Genomic DNA, 21,529 nt, shown 5'->3' on the forward strand with positions numbered 1-21,529 from the left:
TCAGGGATTCATATTCCCAGTGTACAAGAGACAGGTTCCATCCCACCCTCACTCGACTATTTGGCAAGGAGTTCACCATTCTAATTCAATAATAATAATAATAACCCTTCTAAAGCATGGTTTGGCTCTTTACAAAAGATGATTAAAAATTTCCAAAAGCAGGTAACCGTATGTAGTATTTGAAACAATAACCTAGGACAGAGCATCTCCAGGAATACCAGGGAACATCCAAATGGATATCTTGATAAATTACTACCTGTATAGTATTTTATTGTATATCCAAAGGCTGTTAAGAGAACCAACTATGTATTATCCCAGCCTTTTTTTCCTTCCTTTTCTTGTACCTTCAACACAATGATATTAGATAGAAGGTCTCAAGTATGGTTTAGTTCAATAGTATAGCTACAAAGCACCCTCTAGTCTTATGACCAATATTACAGTTAACCACAATTGCACTTCTACCAGCATCTACCTGCAACCGATGGTTTTACTGTGCATTCAGCAGCATGCTCGGACATATCAAGTGAATAAGCAGGTTTCCATGCATACCACAAAGCACTCATGTTAAAAATCATCTTTTTAGTAGTCGAACAAATTGAATCCCTCCTAATCAATTCAGGCAAATCTATATATATATATATATATATATATATATATATATATATAGAGAGAGAGAGAGAGAGAGAGAGAGAGAGAGAGAGAGAGAGAGAGAGAGAGAGTTAGAAAATTCTTATTAAAGAAAATCTAAAGAATCTTCATCTCTCTTATGAACTTAAAAAATTCTTGCATCAGTATGCCCATAATGTGCAAAGAGTCATCCTACTCTCGCAATATATTGCCCATTCTTATTCCATATTTTGGTGATGTAAATAAATCATCACTGCACTGCTTCTCAACTGCATCATGTTTCAGTCGATCGTCCCATTCATTTGATTTAATCAATCTTCACACAATATTTAAAATTTGTAAAAGTTGTGGGCCTTAATAGTTATGGAGAATATCACCAAATTCTTCATATCTGAGAAAAAAACACATACTACATTGAAGAAAGATTTTGTAATCTTTAGGGCTGATGCAGTTTTAGACTTCTGGTTGCAAATAGTTCTTTTTTTACCTTGACTAAGTGATTTGCCTAAAACCCTTTAACAACCTCAACTCTTGGCTAAAAAAGGCTCATAAAACATACAAAAAAAAAAAAGCGAAATTTTTTTTTAGGATTGAATATCAAACAAAAGAGCAACATCAATATTAAGCTAGAAATTCTTCAGATACTATTCAAGTGGCTCCACTCAAGTCATTTTAGCTCCACTGGTTTCCCCAGGCCACTTGAATCATCATTTTTTGCCTCAGCTATTTTTAACATCGAGGAATAATTATTGCATTTTCCACCATACCTTTCCATTGTAAAGTCACTGTGAAACAAAAATGATATTGTCGAGAACATAATCAACCATTGCAAGTAGTATTCACACCCTCCGACCTTCAAAAAGTTAAGCACCAGTATATAATCAGAATGGCATCCACTCATAGAGTTCTGTAGATGTGCAAGTGGTTCCTGACAAGAGACTGCATCCTGTTGATCATCTTCTATGAAACAGTGATCATGACTGGTCATGTTAGTTATATGAGAATACACCCCTTCTCTTTATCAAAAATGAGCATGAAAGATGACAGGTTCTATCGAGTCCTCCTTGAGATATACTAAAATCTAGCAAACTACAACAAATAAGCCAGTATCATACTCTAATTCATCTACATCATTCCCTGCTGGGTTGTATATGTTTCTTCTCATCTTTTAGCTACCGTTCTTTTTTCTTCTCCTAATTTAAGCCCCCTATTCAACACCATTAAATTTAAAGCAATCAAAATTCATATTGTACCATTTTAGAGAATTGCAACAAGAGCTATCCTTTTATATTATAACTTAGGCATACCTAAAGTTTAGAGGCCTTTCTACTTGAGAATCAGTAGATAGACTCCTTAATCACTAAATTATCCACACCAGGATAAACTTGTTTTTTTATATTCAGTAGCATCTAGCAAGCTTCATTAGCCACGTAAGGCCAAAATATAGTTCACACTCATCAAATGTTAAAACTGAGACTGGTTTTATAGCATAATGGGACTTTGCTGGTTTATCGTCATCAATCTGACATTTAATATTGACTTTCTTGATATACATATGTGTCTGTTTGTCACATCTACTAAAAATAACTAGCTGCTCAACAATAACTCATCAAAATCCAATAGTTATCCTCTTTATGCTTACCTAATTGGTTACTACACTTAAAGAATCTGACCTTGTACACTTATCCAGCGAATACAAGTATGATCCTTTAGTTTCATTGTGAAACAACACATCCATCTTTCACATCAATTGTCAAAAAACATGTGGATCCAACTATCATGAACTCTGGAACACTATCTGCACCTTGATGGTAATATTGCAACGATGCAGTTGAGGAAGGACTCTTATTGATTGACAGTTTGACATCATGCATGCACATTAATTTGGTTGGTAGAATGTACGACTCATCTTCACATTCTTCAATGTTCCCTCAAAATGTAGCAAGTATCACCCAAGCCAATCTATAGCGCTAGATTGACAGATCCTCATCTTAAAGGGCATAAGATGAGTATTCAAGTTGCAGACAATCTGTGCAAGTCCCCAGAGTATCTCTTCACATAGCAAGTATGTAGGATACCATGAAAATTTTGGTCACATCCTCTCAAACCTCCATCCCTCAATCAATATAGCAATGACCTGATACATTGGCTATGCTGCTAGGGCTTAGGATAAAAATTATCATGCTAAAATAGACAGCTGTGGTATCACTCAACTATGCCACGCAGTGGGCAATACCAGCATGATATACAACAAACCAAACATCGATCACCAAACAAAACTAAACATGGATTGTTAAACATACTGTTCTCACTGCAAATAACGCAATTTAGCCAATTTACCCTGGTTCATGTATCTAAAGCAATCAGAGTACCAATAAAACCAAGCATGGCTCCTTTCTCTTTGCTTTTGACCATCTTGCCATTAAGCCACATTAATTTGAATAACTCTTACTATGGACCTTACCTTGTTTATCTACCTACTTACACCTACAGATAGTAGTAAAACTGATATAATCTTTTTTCTGAAAAAAATACCTCCAATTCTTTGACACTCACACAACTAGATCTTTCCTCTTCTCTATTCATATCAATTAGTATCAACATTCATCCAGGTGAAGTTCTACTAGTTATTAAGACCTTGCCAACAAGAGTAACAGAACCATCGTTATCCCATCAACACCAAGATTCCTACTTATTTCATCCTCACACAAGCCACCTTTACTTTATTTCCATCACCAACACATGGATTTTCCTGTAACTCTATATTCCTAGTAATTGTTTCAAAAGCTTCTTAGCATATATTGTCCACTTTCTGAATCCTATTATAACTAATAACATGAATGCCTACTTTCCATTTTCCTCATTTTTCACACGAGTGGTTCAAAAAAGTGATAACATGGCCATGCACCAGGAAGTGAGAAAACAGACCATTAAAGTTGGAGAAAAATATAAAGAAATGAAGGAATACGTCAAGTTTGAAAGTGTTCCCTAATTTTATCTAAATGTTTAAAAGTTTCGGCAGTTTTCACCTATTAAAGTCATAGCCATGTGAATGTGTTACTTGTCGAAAATAAGCACCTTCCAAATTCTTTTCACCAACCATAGAAAATTAAATTTATGACTATGCAGAAAACTGAATTGTTAAACTTTAGCCACTTCATATGTCAAGCCCCAAACCCAGCACCTGAGTTGGGCACGAGACACGGCCACACAACCCTAGAGCAATGCCCTGAGGATCATGTAAGGCCTAAAAATTTAACACTTCAAAATTTTAAATAACCAATTAAATACCAAATCAATCAACCGAGTCACAACTTCAAATCGAATGTAAACTTGTTCAATACAATTATTCAAATGTTTGTTGGTATCAGAGAATTTAAGCTAACTAAATTACTAAAAGCTTCAGTTCTCATTTGCTCTCGCCCAAACCATCCAACTAAGCATCCTGTGAGTCTGAAAAAAATAAGAAGAAAAATATGAACTTCTCCAGCTCAGTAAGAATCACTGCACATGTACATCAAGCCAGTAGTTAAAAGTAATATTTCTGAAATCAATACAATTGATGAAGACTCATATGTATATAATAACTGAAATATTGTCATAAATATGCATTTAATAATATGGATCATCATATATCATCAAGCGAAGTCTTCATTCATTGTTGAATTACATATTAAATGTTGTATCTTCTCACATTTTCGGTCTGTCAATGTTTTATCCCTTTTTGACTTTGGACTAACCCAGACCATACCTCAATCTCTTCCCAATCCAATTATTCTTTCATATAAGCCTTTCAAGGCTGTCTCAGGATGAGCTCCTGGCCAGCTGTCCCACGTACGAAAGCCCGTGAGAGGCTGTCCTAGGCATAAGCTCCTGGCGGGCTGTCCCAGGTACGAGCTCCTGACCGGCTGATTCATATGTCAAGGCTAGTCCAAAACATATCCTTTTCATTTAATTCTTGATTTTATCGAATTATTTCAAATTACAGAATAATGAAATTGATAAGTCATATCCATAAGACTCATACCATCAATCATAAAAATCTTTTCATAACATACTCATATAAAAAAAAATTTATATAAGCTATATATCAATGTCTCGAGCATAGAAAACTCATCGATTATAATTTCAACATATAAGACTAACGAATAAAAATCATATATTTATCGATGATCATGTACAGGATTCTTACCTCGATAAATGAGAATTCAAATTCACAACCTTATAGTCAGAAAATCAAACCCTACTCGCTGTCCCCCTGGTTGTTGGACTGTTCTCCTATCAAACAAAATAAATTAATTTAACCAAAAAAAAAATTTAAAAAATTTATATATTGAGGTTTATCGGAACTCTTACCTATGTCCCCCCCCCCCTTTTTTTATTTTTTTATTTTTATATATATATGTATGTATATATATATATATATATATAATTATATTATATATATATATATATAATTTTATTTATTATTTTTATTTATTTTATATATATATATGTATGTATATATATATATAATTATATTTTATGTATATATATATATTTTTTTATTTTATTTTATTTTTTTTAATTTAGAGAAGAGAGAAGAAATTTCTTCTCCTCTTCCTCACGCTCGAAAACAAGGAACCCGAGCCCCTTTCCGAGCGTCTCCCTTAATCCGACCAGATGAGCCATCTCCGGCCACCTTCCCCAGCAACGTCCCGATGACGGCGATGCTACTATCTCGGTGGCAGTGCCACCATCCCTGTTGCCGGCGGTGGAAGGAGAAAAAAAACAAAACATAAAGAGGGGTGTCCCTGTTTGAGCCCGAACCGGCATCTCGCCGGCTTCCAAGTTCACCGATGATCAGAGGATCAATAGGAAAAGAAGAATACCTTGCTCCGACGTTCAAAAATAGCTCCGACGACCCCCCTTTCTTCCGATCAACCACCCACGGTATTTCCTTGAGAAAATCTCTCAAATCCCTCTATTTTCTTCGAAATTTTTATTGTAAAATCCTAAGGGAGGACGGGGGATCTTTATAGTAAAGGTTTCCTATCCTAGCCGGACTCTTTGAGTCCGATTTCGTCGGCAACGGAAAGGAAAAAGGCTCCGATTAGGAGTCTTCCTCCTCCTCTGTATTTTTTTTTTTTTTTTTTTTTTGTTGTTGGGCCGTTTGAACTACAGGCCCAAGTACCTGGGCTGTTACATCATATATGATCAGTAACCATTAAACAACAAATCCAATTGGCAAGCAGAAAACCACAATTTTGTCCGTAAAAGTCAAGAAAACAGATAAATTCATCTACGAAGATGAGGTCGTACCTCCACGTCCAGCAATAAGTTTTCAGGCTTGATATCCCTGTGAATTACATACTTCTCATGGCAGTGTACCAGTGCCCTGGCGAGACTTGCAATATACTGCACAAAGCCAAGAAGAAAAGAAGAGAACATCAATGACCCATCTCCAACAACAGAGACTTGAATGTGGACAATTTGCCAAAATATCAGCAAGTAATCACGAAAACAAAGAAACAATAAGCAGACACCACAAGAAGAACGGGAGAGCAGCACGAGCGATAATTGTCCACATAATAATTTCATGAACAACTCACGACCATATAGTACACAGCAAGATAAGGTAGGGCTACCATGGCGGCACGCCTCTCGGAGAAGTGCTTGAGGTCCTTGAGCAACTTATATAGCTCCTGGCCGGCGGCGTACTCGAGAACCAAGAAAATCCGAGTATCGTCATGGAACCAGGCGTAGAGACGGAGGACGTTGGGGTGGGAGAGGCCGTGCTGGATCTCGATCTCGCGGCGGAGGTGGACGTGGTAACGATACTTCTCTATCTTTGCTTTAAATATCACTTTCAGGGCAACAACATACCCACTCTGAAAGATAAAAAATTTTGGCCGCTATTTTTTTTTTTTTTTCTATTTCGTAGAGATAGAGAGAGACGGGTACCTGTTTCTCTCTTGCAAGATAGACTCTGCCGAACTTGCCTTCGCCGAGGAGGCGGCCGATCTCGAAGTCCGCGAGGCTCCATTGTTGTTTCTGGATTTTGGGGGGAAAGGGGTCAGTGTTTGAGATAGTGGAAGTCGGAAGAGAGCGGGAGGGGAGAGGAGAGGAAGGAGAAGGGAGGAACGATACTTACTGGTTTTTCTTGAGAGGGTTTTGCTGTGGTCACGGAGGTAGGGTCTGTTGAAAAAAACAAATATTAAATATATTTAAAAAAATTGAAAGGTTATTTTGTAAACTTAATTGAAGTGGAAAAAATTAAGAGTCACATGAAAAAATCAAAAGTCACAAGGAAAAGCCAAGAGTCACATGAAAAATCCAAGAGTCACATGAGAAATCTAAATGATAAATTTATTAGGGGAGTCAAAAGGTCATTTCTTATACCTATAAATAGGTGGTTGTTGTAGAATTGACGTAGTGGTGAAGTGGTATCCAAAATAGAAAAAAAAGGAGAGGGTTTGTGAGAAAAAGTTGTATTCTCCATTGTTTTATATAGTTTCTCATACTATTGTTGTATGTTCCACCACCATTACATATTCTATCAAAATGGTATCAGAGCCCGGAGGTTGGAAATATGTCCAACAGCATGCAATTCCCCATTCCACGACTCACCACCACCAATTATGAGAATTGGAGCATCCAAATGAAGGCATTGCTAGGCTCTCAAGATATTTGGGAGGTTGTTGAAAAGGGATATGAAGAATCCCAAGATGACCGCGCACAAACGGCGGCACAAAGAACGGCGCTTGTCGATCAAAGAAAAAAGGACAAGAAGGCCCTTTATTTCATCTATCAAGGGCTAGATGAAGCCGGATTCGAGAAGGTTGCTTGTGCCACCAACTCAAAACAAGCTTGGGAGATCCTTGAGAACGCTCATAAGGGCGTTGAGAAAGTGAAGAAGGTGCGCCTCCAAATGTTGAGAGGCGAGTTCGAGACTTTGAAGATGAAGGAAGGAGAATCCATCTCGGATTACTTCACAAAGGTTCTTTCTAATGTAAACCAAATGAAAAGAAATGGTGAGAATGTAGAGGACAAGCGTGTGGTGGAGAAGATCCTAAGATCCTTGGATCAGAAGTTTGACTATGTTGTAGCTGCAATTGAAGAGTCCAAAGATGTGGACACTATGACAGTTGATGAACTCATGGGTTCTCTACAAGTCCATGAGCAAAGGATCTTGATGCGGAAAGAAGAATCCTTGGAGCAAGCCTTGAAGTGCAAGCTCACCATCAATGAGAAGAAGGATGGCCCAACTAGCGAAAGCAGTCAAATAAATCGCGGTCATAGTTATACCCGCGGATACGGTCATGGACGAGGCCGTGGACGAGGACGAGGTTCCTTTGGACATGGCAGAGGAAGAGGAGGCACAGGAGTCTTACCTAATGAAGAAAGCACACAAGGTCCCTCTGGCGGAAGAAGGCAACGAGGTTTCTCAAGAGGAGGACGAAGGTATGACAAAAGTAAAATTAAATGTTATACTTGTGGTAAATATGGTCATTACTCCTCAGAATGTTACCATAATGAGAATAACCAAGTGCATGAGAAGGTCAACTATGCAAAGAAGGAGGAAGGAGAAGATGGTATCTTGCTACTAGCAGAGAAGGGAGAAGAAGGTTCCAATGAAAATATTTGGTACTTGGATACCGGTGCAAGCAATCATATGTGTGGGTACAAACACATGTTCAAAGAGTTAGATGAGACAGTGGAAGGCAATGTTTCTTTCGGTGATACCTCAAAAGTTCAAGTGAAGGGGATAGGTAAAATCCTAATTCAACTCAAGAATGGTTCTCAACGGTTCATTTCTAATGTTTACTATGTGCCTAATATGAAAACAAATATCTTAAGTCTTGGTCAATTATTAGAAAAAGAATTTGATGTTGTTATGGAAGGTAGATATCTTTACTTAAGAAAACATGATCAGCTGATTGCAAAAGTACCTATGACCAAGAACCGAATGTTTATATTGAACATCAAGTATGTTATGACAAAGTGCTTGAGTGCATGCATGAAGGATGACACATGGCTATGGCACTTGAGGTTCGGGCATGTGAACTTTGGTTCCTTGAAACTCTTATCTTCGAAGGCGATGGTGAAGGGATTACCTCTCATTGAGGATACCCCTGAAGGAATATGTGAAGGATGTATTATTGGAAAACACTCAAGAGCTAGCTTCCCAAAAGAGTCATTTCATCAAGCCCGAAGGCCTTTGCAACTCATCCATACGGATATTTGTGGTCCCATCACACCGGCCTCATTTGGAGGTCGTCATTATTTTCTAACATTTATTGATGATTTTAGCAGAAAAACTTGGGTGTATCTCTTGAAGGAGAAACGTGAGGCCCTGGAGACATTCAAAAGGTTCAAAGCTCTTGTGGAGAACCAAACCGGGTGCAAAATCAAAGCTTTGAGATCAGATCGAGGAGGAGAGTTCACCTCGAAGGCATTTGAGGAGTTCTGCAAATCTCAAGGTATTTGGAGGACTTTGACTGCACCATACTCACCCCAGCAAAACGGCATAGCAGAAAGGAAGAATCGGACCATTCTTGACATGGTGAGAAGCATGTTGAAGACGAAAGAAATGCCAAAAGAGTTTTGGACGGAAGCTGTGAATTGTGCGGTATACATTCTCAACCGCTGCCCAAGAAAGAATCTTGAAGGAAGGACCCCTCAAGAAGCATGGAATGGATATAGGCCAGATGTATCTCATTTGAGAGTATTTGGTTGCATTGCCTATGCACACATCCCAGATCAAAGGAGAAGCAAGCTTGATGACAAGAGTTATCCTTGCATCTTTATAGGATATGATCAGAGATCCAAGGCATACAAACTTTATGATCCAAAGGCGAAGAAGATCCTCATAAGCCGTGATGTGAAATTCAATGAAGAAGGAATCTGGAATTGGGGCACCAACATGATAGAGGTGCAAGAAGAAGAAGAACAAGTGAAGGCTCAAGTTGAAGATCCCACATCACCTTCATCACCTAGCACGAGATCTCCATCTTCAAATGAAGAATCCAGAAAGACAAGAAGCATTCAAGATCTCTATGAGGTGACGAGTCCCCTTAATCTTATTTGTTTGTATGCTAATGAGGATGTAATCTCTTTTGAAGAAGCAGTGAAGAATGAAAACTGGAGGATGGCCATGAATGAAGAGATGAAGGCAATCCAAAAGAATAACACATGGAAACTTATTACTCTTCCAGAAGGTCATGAACCTATTGGAGTGAAATGGGTATATAAGGTAAAGAAGAATGCAGAAGGAAATGTGGAGAAATATAAAGCTCGATTAGTAGCTAAAGGCTACAAGCAGCAAGCCGGAATTGACTACGAGGAGGTATTTGCTCCCGTAGCACGCATGGAGACCATTCGTCTGGTGATTTCTTTGGCTGCACAGAGTAATTGGAACATCTACCAGTTAGATGTGAAGTCGGCATTTCTAAATGGCTTTCTAGAAGAAGAAGTATATGTTGAACAACCCAAAGGGTATGTGAAGAAGGGACATGAAGAGAAGGTTTTAAAGCTAAGGAAGGCACTTTATGGTTTAAAACAAGCTCCAAGAGCATGGAACTCAAGAATTGATGGCTACTTCAAAGCAAATGGCTTCAAGCAATGTCCCTATGAGCATGCTGTGTATGTAAAGGAGAAAAATTCTAACATTCTACTTGTGTGTTTGTATGTGGATGATCTTATTTTTACAGGTAATAATCTACAAATGTTTGAGGAGTTCAAGCATGCCATGATGAAGGAGTTTGAGATGACAGACATGGGGTTAATGACATATTTTCTGGGTTTGGAGGTCAAACAATATCAAAAAGGAATTTTCTTATCTCAAGAAGGTTATGCCAAAGAGATCTTGAAGAAATTCAAGATGAAAGATTGTAACCCTATAAGCACCCCCGTTGATTGTGGAGCAAAGCTGTCAAAAGAAGATGAAGGAGAGATTGTTGACCCTACTCTCTTTAGAAGCTTGGTAGGATGTCTGAGGTACATGACATGTACTAGGCCGGATATTCTATATGCAGTCGGCCTAGTCAGCAGATTCATGGAGGAGCCCAAATTAATGCACTGGAAGGCAGCAAAGAGAATTCTTCGTTACATCCAAGGTACTATTACTGATGGACTATTTTATTCTCATCATAGTAACTTTGAACTTGTGGGCTATTCGGATAGTGATTGGGCTGGAGACATGGATGATCGGAAGAGTACTTCCGGATTTGTATTTTCTATGGGAGATGCAGCTTTTTCATGGATGTCAAAGAAGCAACCTATTGTTACTCTTTCTACATGTGAAGCCGAATATGTTGCTGCATCCGCATGTGTATCACATGCTATATGGCTAAGAAGCTTGCTGAAGGAAGTTCATTTTGAGCAAAAGGAACCTACCAAGATAAGCATTGACAGCAAGTCGGCTATTGCACTAGGAAAGAACCCGGTGTATCATCAAAGAAGCAAGCATATTGATGTGCGTTTTCATTCAATCCGGGAACATGTGAAGAACAAAGAAGTAGAGCTACTGTATGTGAAGACACAAGATCAAGTTGCCGACATATTCACTAAACCATTAGGAGCAGAGCTCTTCACCAAGTTTAAAAGTTCTCTTGGCATGATGAAGAAAGAACAATTAAGTTTAAGGGGGGGTGTTGGAAAAAGCAAATATTAAATATATTTGAAGAAATCGAAAGGTCATTTTGTAAACTTAATTGAAGTGGGAAAAACCAAGAGTCACATGGAAAAATCAAAAGTCACATGGAAAAGCCAAGAGTCACATGGAAAATCCAAGAGTCACATGGGAAGTCTAAATGATAAATTTATTAGGGGAGTCAAAAGGTCATTTCTTATACCTATAAATAGGTGGTTGTTGTAGAATTGACGTGGTGGTGAAGTGGTATCCAAAATAGAAAAAAAAGGAGAGGGTTTGTGAGAAAAAGTTGTATTCTCCATTGTTTTATATAGTTTCTCATATTATTGTTGTATGTTCCACCATCATTATATATTCTATCAGGGCCGTGGGGGAAGAAAGTTGAGACCTGAGGGGAAGGCGGACTTGTCTCCGTTCGAATTTCTGGTGCCTGCTGCACCTGCCATCGTGCCACCCCCATGTACCGTTCTTGTAGGCCTGGAACACTACAACTGGGCTAAACAGGCTTGGTCCCGGGGAATCTTTGGGCTCGTCTTGGGTTAACATCCAATGCTCGGATTAGTTAACAGGACGGTTGTACTTGCTATGGATGGTAGCTTCTATGCTCCTACGTCCTAGCCCGTGTGGTCATACCCCCTTACCTTATAAGCCCCAGCTTGTGTATATTTTAGCTATTCACTCGGCATCTGCTTAATAACTACTGGCCGATATCTCTCTCGCTTTTTCTCTCTCTACAAAGAAACATAAAAACAACACAAAAAACAAAAAGAACACTCCGGAATCCACTTCAACATGGTTAAATGCTAAAGCCAAGCTTCAGCCGTTGACTAGTTGATTGTTATAAAACTATGAGGAAAGGTAGGTTGTGCTCCACCCCTAGAACAATGCCACATCGTTAATCATTTCAAAAAAGATGCCACACGATCTTCAAAGTTTTTTCATAAAGTACTGAAATATCTATACGTACCTGGCACTCTATCTTACCCGAAACAAAGAATGTAGATATTTGGAAAACTTTACTTGCATGGTTAGATAGCCATGCAAACAAATTTAGTAATGATACAAAACTAAGCTGGTATCAGATGTTTTTGTCTCATTTTTCATTACTATCAGGTACTCACCATTAAGATTTTATATAATTTCTTTTCCTTAATATCTCGAACAATATAAATTAATGTATTCTAAGACAACAACCAATAAGATATCATCATGAAAATATGAGCCAGCATCTTGCTGATTATTTTTTTCACTTCAGCAGATTTTTTTTTAATTAATAAATTTAAAATTAATGTCTAGGATTAGTTGCTAACCTTGATTTACTACATCAATTGAGATTTTGATGTCAATATGGTTCTGATAGCTCTACTCAAAATCTTGAAAATTCTTAACCCCAATATCCCCACTTTCCATCTTGGCCGATGTAAACCAAAATCTCATTCCCTCAAATCTAGTCACTCACCAAGATGTCCGATATCCTAAATTTTAAAAATCTTTCCTATATATCATAATTATAATAAAAAATACCGTGACTACATCCAATGACCAAATTAGATTTGACAAAGCTAGTTTAAAATGATAGGTCTGAAATACAGACCGGCAAAATATTTTGACATAAGCTGAGGTGTTCACTAAATTATCACCTCTCTCAATATTTCTTCATAAAATTACTTCTTGACCATTAGTTCGGTACTTAGATTGCGACGACGCTCGACCATGTTTCGTTTACGTTTCATGCTTGTGCCGATATAATAATAACTTAGCAATAAATCTTGTAAAATTAGCATACTTTTAGTTTTCTTAGTTCAACACGACATTGGCAATACATTGCACGATGGTATGCATAGCATGCGTAACCAAGTTGAGTCCGCACCCCATGCCACACAATTTTCCTGATCTCCAGAGCATGTGAGATTTTACTCGTTCCCGGTGCATGTGGTGAGCAAGATGTCTGGCGGGTGGCGAGCTCCAAGACACATTGGACCTACCCACTCCCAACGTACCCCACAGAACTACCGAGAGAAAATGGCGACGCTATCGTCCTTTGTTTGTTTGTTTGCTGGGATTTATGTTGCATGCGATTCTTTGTTGGAAGTGGAAGTATGTGAGTTGGGGGTCCCATGACCTCGGCGGGCCAACTTGGGTCAATGCGAGCACGGTTCTGGTCCAGGACGGTGTGCTCGACAAGAGGATTCGACACCAATGACGAATGTTTTCGAACAGGGGGAAAGGGTCCTATACAAATAATTCACTACAAAAATATGTTAGGGTACGTATCTAAAGTTTAGCAGCAACAATACCGTAAATTAGACTAACCCTTTGCGACCTGACAAGAGATTTTTTTTTCCCCCCTTGTTCACTCTATGAGAGACATCTAACGTTACTCGATTCACTAATATCAAAGCCTAATTTTGAGTCTAGATAGTGTATATATGAGTTATTAATTAAATAATGAACAATTGTTACAAATTTGAATGGCAAATAAACACTATCCGACTAATCCAGCCTAGATTATTCTTGCAGCTTTTTCTCTGTTGTTCCTCGATGGTCCGTGACTCCGCCTGTGCCTCAGCCTTTTGTTTCTCTTGCTCAGCTAAAAAAAAGTTGCAGGGTCACGGTAAAGGGGCCTTGCGATGTAATCGCCCTGACATCCGGGCTTGGTCAGCCCCTCGTAGCCTATCTCCTTCTCTCTCCTTTCCAATCTCCACGCGGAGCATCCAAAGGTTGAATCGCTTTTACTCCTCAAATGCAGTGATAATGACAGAGCGAAATGGAAACTTATGAATGTGAGGTAAAATAATAGGTAATCCAGCCATCCACGTGGAATGATACCTTGCTTATTCTAGTCTAAATGTTACGAGGATCGACAATTGAGGGACCAGGGAAATTAATTAGTGCCTGTATGGCCTACTAAACTCCCTTTTCTTATTAATTGAACACTTCCGTCTAACATCTAGTTAGTTCAAGGTGATTAAAAAACTATCCACGGAGAATTGGAATTCAGAGCAGTGCAACATAAATCACCTGAACAGACCAAACTTTCCCCATGCTAGTGTTTTACGGTGCTGGAGTCATCCCAACCAAAACACAGCACTGGTGTTCCTGCCGTCCCTTCACTTTAAGATGAGAGAGAATCTCTAAAACTGTTCCTCTGGAACACTCATTGATTTAGGGAGGAGAGCAGACCTCTATGACCGTATCCTCCGCGGTTCAGATGACCGTACCCACCAGAGCTTTCACCAAATTCTTCATTCATCCCACCAGCACATACAAATCAAAAACTCAACAAAAGTACTCAAACACAATTCTATATTATTATTTTGTAGGCAACAATGTCTGTAACACCTGACAATTATTTATAGTGACAATTCCATACTCCTCCCTTCGATGTAGCTCTACACCCACGAGAAAGAATAATGGTAACCGGAAGGTGTAAACCAAATTAAGTAAAAGATATATGAGCACCACTTCAGCCCCTGTCACACCTCCCGCCCCTAGGCGCTCCTTCTCTCTCCTCACTCGACTCACCCCAAAACCGTTTCCGATTCCCCCGTCCTCCGCCGGCGGTCGCGGAAACGCCTCAAGACACGATCCACCGCCACGTCGAATGCGTCCTCCATCCCCTCCCCCAACCCCCCCTCCGCCGCCGCGTACACCAATCTCGGTATCAGCTCCACCACTTTCTCTCGCATCTGCTTCGCCTTCTCCGCGCCGATCCCCTCCAACACCCCTCTTACGCTCACTGCGCCGCTTCTGACCTCCCTCCGGTCTATAAACACCGACCACTCCTCCCCCGCCGGTAAAAACCAGGGGTACTGCACGTACGCGCTCCTCCGCCAGAACAGGACCGGCACCGCCCCCGCCACCATGCAGTCGAACATCGACCGCCGCGTGAAACTATCACCTCGCGGCTGGAGGCAGAACGCCGAGTCGAGGAACAAGCCCAACGTCTCCGCGCTCCGGTTACCGCACCGCCCACCGCTGCAGTCCACCGACCGGCACTTACCCCCGGCCCGCCGGCACTCCCCTAACAAAAGCCCCCGGAAGTCGTCCTTGAACCCGGCACGGGCCGCCCCCGCGAAGCTGAACAGCGCGGACCGGTTCCGTCCCAGCACGAACCGCTGCCATTCCCTCACCTGGGCCGCTGTCCGCGGGTGGAACCCGGTCGGGTAAGGGATTCCGACGTCTTTTTCGTCCCAAGGATTGCGCTCGATGAGGAGGCGCGTCACGTTCTCCATGCCGGGCATGTAGAGGAAGCTGCCGCCCCAGTCGCCCTCTCTGGACCGGCGGAAGTCCCACGTGATCCGGCCTAAAATGATGAAGTGGTCCCAGCCGCTGGACCGGCGCCAGGGGGCCTGATCGTGGACCCAGCGGAGGAGGAGGGCGCAGTCGCGGTCGCGGTCGCTGGAGGTGGAGTTGGGGGACCATAGGTGGCGCCCCACAGCGAGGCCGCCGTAGAATGGGACGTAGAAGGCGGCGGCTGCGGACGGGTCACGCGTGCGGCAGCGGTGGGCCACCATGCGGCGGTGGAAGATTATCTCCGCGGCGAACTGGTCGGTGGAGTACCAGGATGGCAGGAGAGAGGACGGGATGACGCCGGCGAGGTCGGTGGCCGGGGGGCCGAAGCCACCACTCGAGAGGGCGGTGCAGCGGGAGGCCCAGGGGTTTAGGTCATCGCAAGCGGCGAGGAGGTCCTTGTTGAACATCGGGGGGAGATCGTAGACGTAGACCATGCCGGCGGCACAGGGCGCGGGGGCGGAGGTGGCAGCGGAGGGAGCGGGGATGGGGGGGCGGTGGCGGAGGAGGTGGAGGTGGAGGCGGGGGCCGGGGATTGAGCGGGCGGTGAATAGGAGGAGGAACTGGAGAGCGAGGGCAACGAGTACGATCCCCGCGCGGTGGCGGGGCGGAAGGTGGAGTTGGAGATGCTGGGAGGCGGCGGCGCTGTTTACGGAGTGGTCTGGGTTGGAGGCGGGGGTGCCGCCGGCGGCGGCGGAGGAAGAATGCTTGGGCTTCTTGAGGAGCTGGGCCTCTGGAAGCGGAGATTCCGACCGTGGAAGCATCAGAAGGGAAGAGGAGGGCAGTGACCTGACTCCGGATTGTTCGTTTCTAAGGGCGTGGTAGAATGACCGGAGAATTGCAACTGTGGCGTCGAGGAAGCAGGGGAAAGAGCCTAGCTGGGCTTTATCACGAAAGTAGTTGATCTTTCCACGTGTCAGCAGATGGACCGTTAAGGCGTACGCGGGTTTGTGTACCGGTTCCCTTTGGAGAACGCCGGGTCCGCGCGGTGGCAACGTGGGATACGAGGGGTGTGGGGTCCAGAGGGGTGTGAACTGGGAAGGATGTGGGTTTAAAAGCTGGTTTCTCTTTGGGTGGGCAATGGCATTGAAGGGAGTGCCGAGCGGGCAGCGGGGGAGGCGTAAAAGCGGACGTCATGGGGTGTTATGGAATTTGGTTTGGAGGAGGAGGCGTGGCGTCCGGGACGGGACGAAACGGGATTCTTGGAAGAAATCTATGCGTGCGGTAGCCGACGGAGCAAAGTCACCGTCTGTGGTCAATTGACGCCACCAAGTGAATCCGGGGGTTTCATAAATGACTCCGTTTCCATCATCTCGATTTGCATATATTCATGGATATGATGCATATAATATATATACGCACATATCAATATAAAATTATAAAATATGGGTCAATTATTTTAACTCTTTTTACCACGTAAAATATTTTTAACTAATAAAATTCAAAATTGATGCTTAATTATAGATTTTTATCTAAATATGCCATATCGAATGTGATTTCAATATAGGACTCATTTGCTTCGTAAGATGAATTTCTTCTCATTTTTTTTATAAAATTGATAATTAGGTATATGATGCTTCAGAAAGTAGTTTTTAAATATTTTATTGATTATAAGAAAATATCATATTTTGACTAGTTTATGCTTGATTGAGCATTTAATTTTTAAAAAAATTATATAAAATATATGTTGTGTCTTTAATAAAGAAAAGATTTTATTGAATTCTATGTTAAAGCCCCCTGACACATCTGAAAAAAATTACATCAATTTTCATGAGAATTTGACTATCCTATGTTCTATATAAATTTTTTTTTCTCTTAAAATATGAGAATCTTATTTCAATGAAAATATTATTTTCACATCTCTCTAATTTGAAAACTCCAATTAAATATAAGATCTTTCTTCATTTTTCATACTTTCTCTCTTTTTGTTCTCACGAACCAAACAAATCCACGGTGATTTTGAATTATAGATCAAGTTGTCAATAGAATATTAAAGTTCATATCTATATGTAATATAAATATACGATCCATGAGCTACAAAATATGTAATTGTTGATTTTACAAAAATTTAGTCTTGGCATTTCACATGAACAGGGGCTGGTATTGATTCCCAAGCAGTCGCAGACAAAGCGCTTTCAACCAAACTCTGTCATATCTCAAGCTTGAACTGTCATTTTGAGTTTAAATTCACATCATCTGATTATTTCAACATGACATATTATTAATTTTCTAGATTAAAAAGAAAATTTCTTGTTTAATTACAAAAAAAAAAAAGTGATGACATTTTATCTCATCCTTCCTAAGATCTTCTCTCACCAATGTTGGCACTTGCTCTCTCTGCGTAGGTGATTCTCGAGCCTACTGACCTGTACATATATTTTTCATATTTTTTTTATCTAATAAAACATGCATTATTAAGCCCAAATAGCTAGAGTAAAATATCCTATCCTTGACGGCAAATGTTTTACCTCTCTCTCTCTCATCAAAATAGCATAAGTTGGTGATTATTTTTAAATACTAGAAATGATAATTTCTCATTAAAGTTAATTAAGTGGTAGCATATGGAAATCTTATGTCTCTATATAATGTTTTAATTTGAGAAGAGAATATATTACCTATATATGATGAGTTAAAAATACAAGAAGTACATGAACATAATTGGCACGAGCTTGGTTATATAAACCATAAGCCATCACTAACAAGTTAGAACACAAAATAGAAAAACTTATCCTAGTTGAGATGCCAATCAACTACAAAGTTGCACCTAATAGCAAACATATCAATAGTCACTACAACTAAGTGAAAAAAAGGAAAATGCTATAGAAACAATAGCCCTAGCTCAAAGCCTCCATGTAATTCAAATAACTTGCTGGTGTAACTACCTAGTAATTACTCTGTTAAGGAAATCGATTTCTATGCTGGCAGTATCGGAACCCCCCTCCGATGGCACCAAAAGTCTAAAACACACATCCTATCGTGTACATGCAGGGACTACGTGTGGGCAAGAATTTTATAATTAACACGTTTTTTCAAACAACAAAAGTTACTTAGCTTCGGATAATTTGTGTGTTTGCTCTCTCAATCCCTTTTAAAGGTTTCGATCTGGGAATTATTGACCAGGAACTGTGTATATGAAGGCATCGAGAAATGATGACATGGTCACGGGGATTGGGAGAAGTATAATTCGGTTTCTTCGATGGCGGTAAAGCTAGCAATGAGTGGGCCGCACTCCAAATCATGCTCATGGTCTAAAAGGTCGAGCAGGTCCTGCTTTCCAATTGAGAACATTTCATTAAAGAACATATGCCTGATCAAATGCCATAAGTTCCTCACCTCATATATTTTTCATTTAAATATTAGTGTATTCTTTGGAAGACCACTGCATGCATCAATAAGTTGGGAAAAATTACCTGAACATCTCTTGGATCATTTTTACTTGGTATTCTTTATGTTTTAAACTTTCAATTTGATTACTAAAATTAGTTAAATGATTTAATATAGTTCTATTATCCATCTCCACCTGTTTAAGCTTATAAGATTCCATCAGATAGTTGTCTGATATATTTTGAACTAAAATGCTCCTAAAGAAAAAGCCATCAGCCACTTGAAAAGGAAATGAAAAAGAACTCTGTTAAACACACTCCCTGTCTAAGATCCAAGAAACAAATAACAAAAGCAAAGATTATAGTCATTATTCACACAGAAGGGTAGAAGAAAAAGAAACTCTGGTCATAAAATTTGAGTTAAAAAAGGTACATAGTGGCCAGCTATGACAACCTTAGTTACAATATATTTTAATTTGTTAAAAAAATTTTGAAGTATAAAATTTTTAAAGCGTTTTTATCTTTTCTCTCAATTAAATTTTCTCCAGAAATATTATGAACAAACAACTAGATTGAGAACTATTCTACCATTGTCAAATTATATATAAATTCTACAATTTATTCACAAATTATTCTCAACTATTTTCAAAAATTTTATATATTACGATTTAATGATACCATATATATATTACTAGATGTGAATTTCTTTTGCTTTCATTTATTATTTTTGCCTCTCCTATACCTAATAAGTAAATTTATGAATTTGCTAAGATACTTATTTTTAATTTGTTTTATTTTATTTTTTGCTGTCCGAATTCTTTTCAAGATTTTCATGAATCTTTTAGATTTTTCTAAAATTTGAATCACTAGCTTAATTATTCTCGAAACATTAGAGAGAAATACTTTTATGTGCCATGGGTGGTATAGCTCTGCATGCATCACTTGCGGTGATTGATTTTCATATAAAATTGATGAAAAAAAAATTTATCTGTACTATATCAGTCTCGTACATAAATCAATCATTATGGACGGTGCACAAAATATTTCGAAACGCTAGGTTATGTGCATCTCACGGTAATGATGTAGATACAGAACTCTTTAATAAAAAATTATTATCGCGTGTCCGCTCCATCTCTGCCCTACCTCCTCATCATTCCCGTTATCGTCTGAACCCGGGGGTTCTCCATAGAACAAATACCCCGCAATGGCTGCAACCTTGATTCGTGGCGTGCATGCGTTATGTTTTTTCCCCCAATACCTGCCGTGGTCTGTAGACAAAGCAACACCTGTAATCAAAAAGAAAAAACCACCATTTTCTTTTCACTTGCATCAAAGACGGGCGTTTAATTTCACATCCTCACCAACCAATTTGTCGCCTAACCCCATGGAACTGGTGGAAAAGGGTCGAGCCCAGGACTTGACAATGGCAGACAGGGAGGCTGGGACTGTGGGAAAGGTTGCACCACCAAAGCATGGCTAAAAGTTGGTGCCCAGCTCTTTTCAACTACAGCAAACTTCGTCCTGTAGCCCACATGAGAAGTGGTCTCATACCGAGACAACATATTGAGATGTCCTGACCGCGAGTCCACAGCTGTCCCGATATTGACGCCAGGTTTCAGCTCACAATGATATCTACCATAGCGTTAATTCCAGCGTAATACGAGCCGCGTTTCAGCTCCATCCCTCGCTAAATTACAATTTGCCAGCGTTGGTTGTACTGCAATCTTGCGTTCGTTTCTCCACCGTTCATTATTCCGGTTGTTGGATCTGGTTGAATAAATCAAAAATTTACCGACCTAAATTTGATATATTTATTAGATAGATCAAAAATTAAAATTTGAATCTGATCATTTTATTAAATAATTAATCTAATCCGATGTACAATGAATTCAATCAAGTTATAAGGATTAAAAGATTACGCATTCCCATCCCTAGTTGTTATCAAAAGATTGGCGAGAGAAAAAACTGCGTAGCATAATAAAGCGTGGATAATCATAATTTTTATTTAATAAAAATATGTAATATATCAAAAAAATTAAAAAATATATTTTAACTTTTGAAAAGGTGTAGTCTTTATGTTTCTCTTTCTTAAAATAAAAATTGGAATAATTGAGCTGCATTATAAAAATTGAGGCTTTCGCATGCCTATGGCACGTGGGATGATGCACGCCCCTAGCATTTTTTTCTTCCCAGTGTTTTCTTTTCTTTTTTTTTTTTTTCTTTTTATTGTTGTGTGGTAAAACTTCCCAGTGTCTTGAAGGTACGCACAGTTTCACTGGGTTTCATTGCGTGAAGGAGTAAAGGAAATTATAAAAAGGCATTTTTGATATATTAAAACTAAGAGTTGAAGCTCAGGCATTGAGTCTCTAGATTTACTTCAAAAAATAGAATAACACCAGAAACCATGAAAAGCTCAGGCATTCAGTCCCTAGATTTATGCCAAAAAATAGAACAACACCAAAAACCATGAAAAGCCAGTCATGTATGTTACCAAAAAATAAAAATTGATCTCCAAAGATTTAGAGAAATTATGTGCTACACCAGATACACCATATTAATAGCCTATCACAGGTATAATTCTACGTTATAACTGGAGCCTATAAAAATGAGAAATTCTAATTGACATAGTACACCATTGACGTAATGCATTTGG

The 21,529-nt window shown here is 39.7% G+C and overlaps 2 protein-coding genes across 5 annotated transcripts; both read right to left on the reverse strand.

Annotated features, from left to right (window-relative positions):
- Nucleotides 1–3,896: 3,896 nt before the first annotated feature.
- LOC140857203 (serine/threonine-protein kinase Aurora-3-like) lies at nucleotides 3,897–6,840 on the reverse strand. Of its 4 annotated transcripts, none has more exons than XR_012140754.1 (4): nucleotides 6,761–6,840; nucleotides 6,571–6,660; nucleotides 5,929–6,024; nucleotides 3,897–4,080 (listed from the first exon to the last, which is right to left on the reverse strand). XR_012140754.1 is itself a non-coding variant. In XM_073255858.1 (4 exons), the coding sequence occupies exons 1-4, from the start codon at nucleotides 6,650–6,652 to the stop codon at nucleotides 4,030–4,032; spliced, it is 447 nt and encodes a 148-aa protein (XP_073111959.1). In that variant the 5' UTR covers nucleotides 6,653–6,754; the 3' UTR covers nucleotides 3,897–4,029. The 4 variants fall into 4 exon arrangements, 2 of the variants coding, with proteins under 2 accessions (XP_073111959.1, XP_073111960.1); XM_073255858.1 differs by lacking the exon at nucleotides 6,761–6,840 and adding an exon at nucleotides 6,255–6,472 and having other exon boundaries at nucleotides 6,571–6,754; XM_073255859.1 differs by lacking the exons at nucleotides 3,897–4,080; nucleotides 6,761–6,840 and adding exons at nucleotides 4,090–4,905; nucleotides 6,255–6,472 and having other exon boundaries at nucleotides 6,571–6,754.
- A 7,074-nt stretch (nucleotides 6,841–13,914) lies between these two features.
- Nucleotides 13,915–17,090, reverse strand: LOC105043362 (xyloglucan galactosyltransferase XLT2). The gene has a single exon (XM_010920884.4). The coding sequence runs from the start codon at nucleotides 16,315–16,317 to the stop codon at nucleotides 14,782–14,784; it is 1,536 nt and encodes a 511-aa protein (XP_010919186.1). The 5' UTR covers nucleotides 16,318–17,090; the 3' UTR covers nucleotides 13,915–14,781.
- Between the last annotated feature and the right edge of the window lie 4,439 nt (nucleotides 17,091–21,529).

The sequence above is a fragment of the Elaeis guineensis genome, chromosome 4 (assembly GCF_000442705.2).
Source record: "Elaeis guineensis isolate ETL-2024a chromosome 4, EG11, whole genome shotgun sequence".
Classification (NCBI taxonomy): Eukaryota; Viridiplantae; Streptophyta; class Magnoliopsida; order Arecales; family Arecaceae; genus Elaeis; species Elaeis guineensis.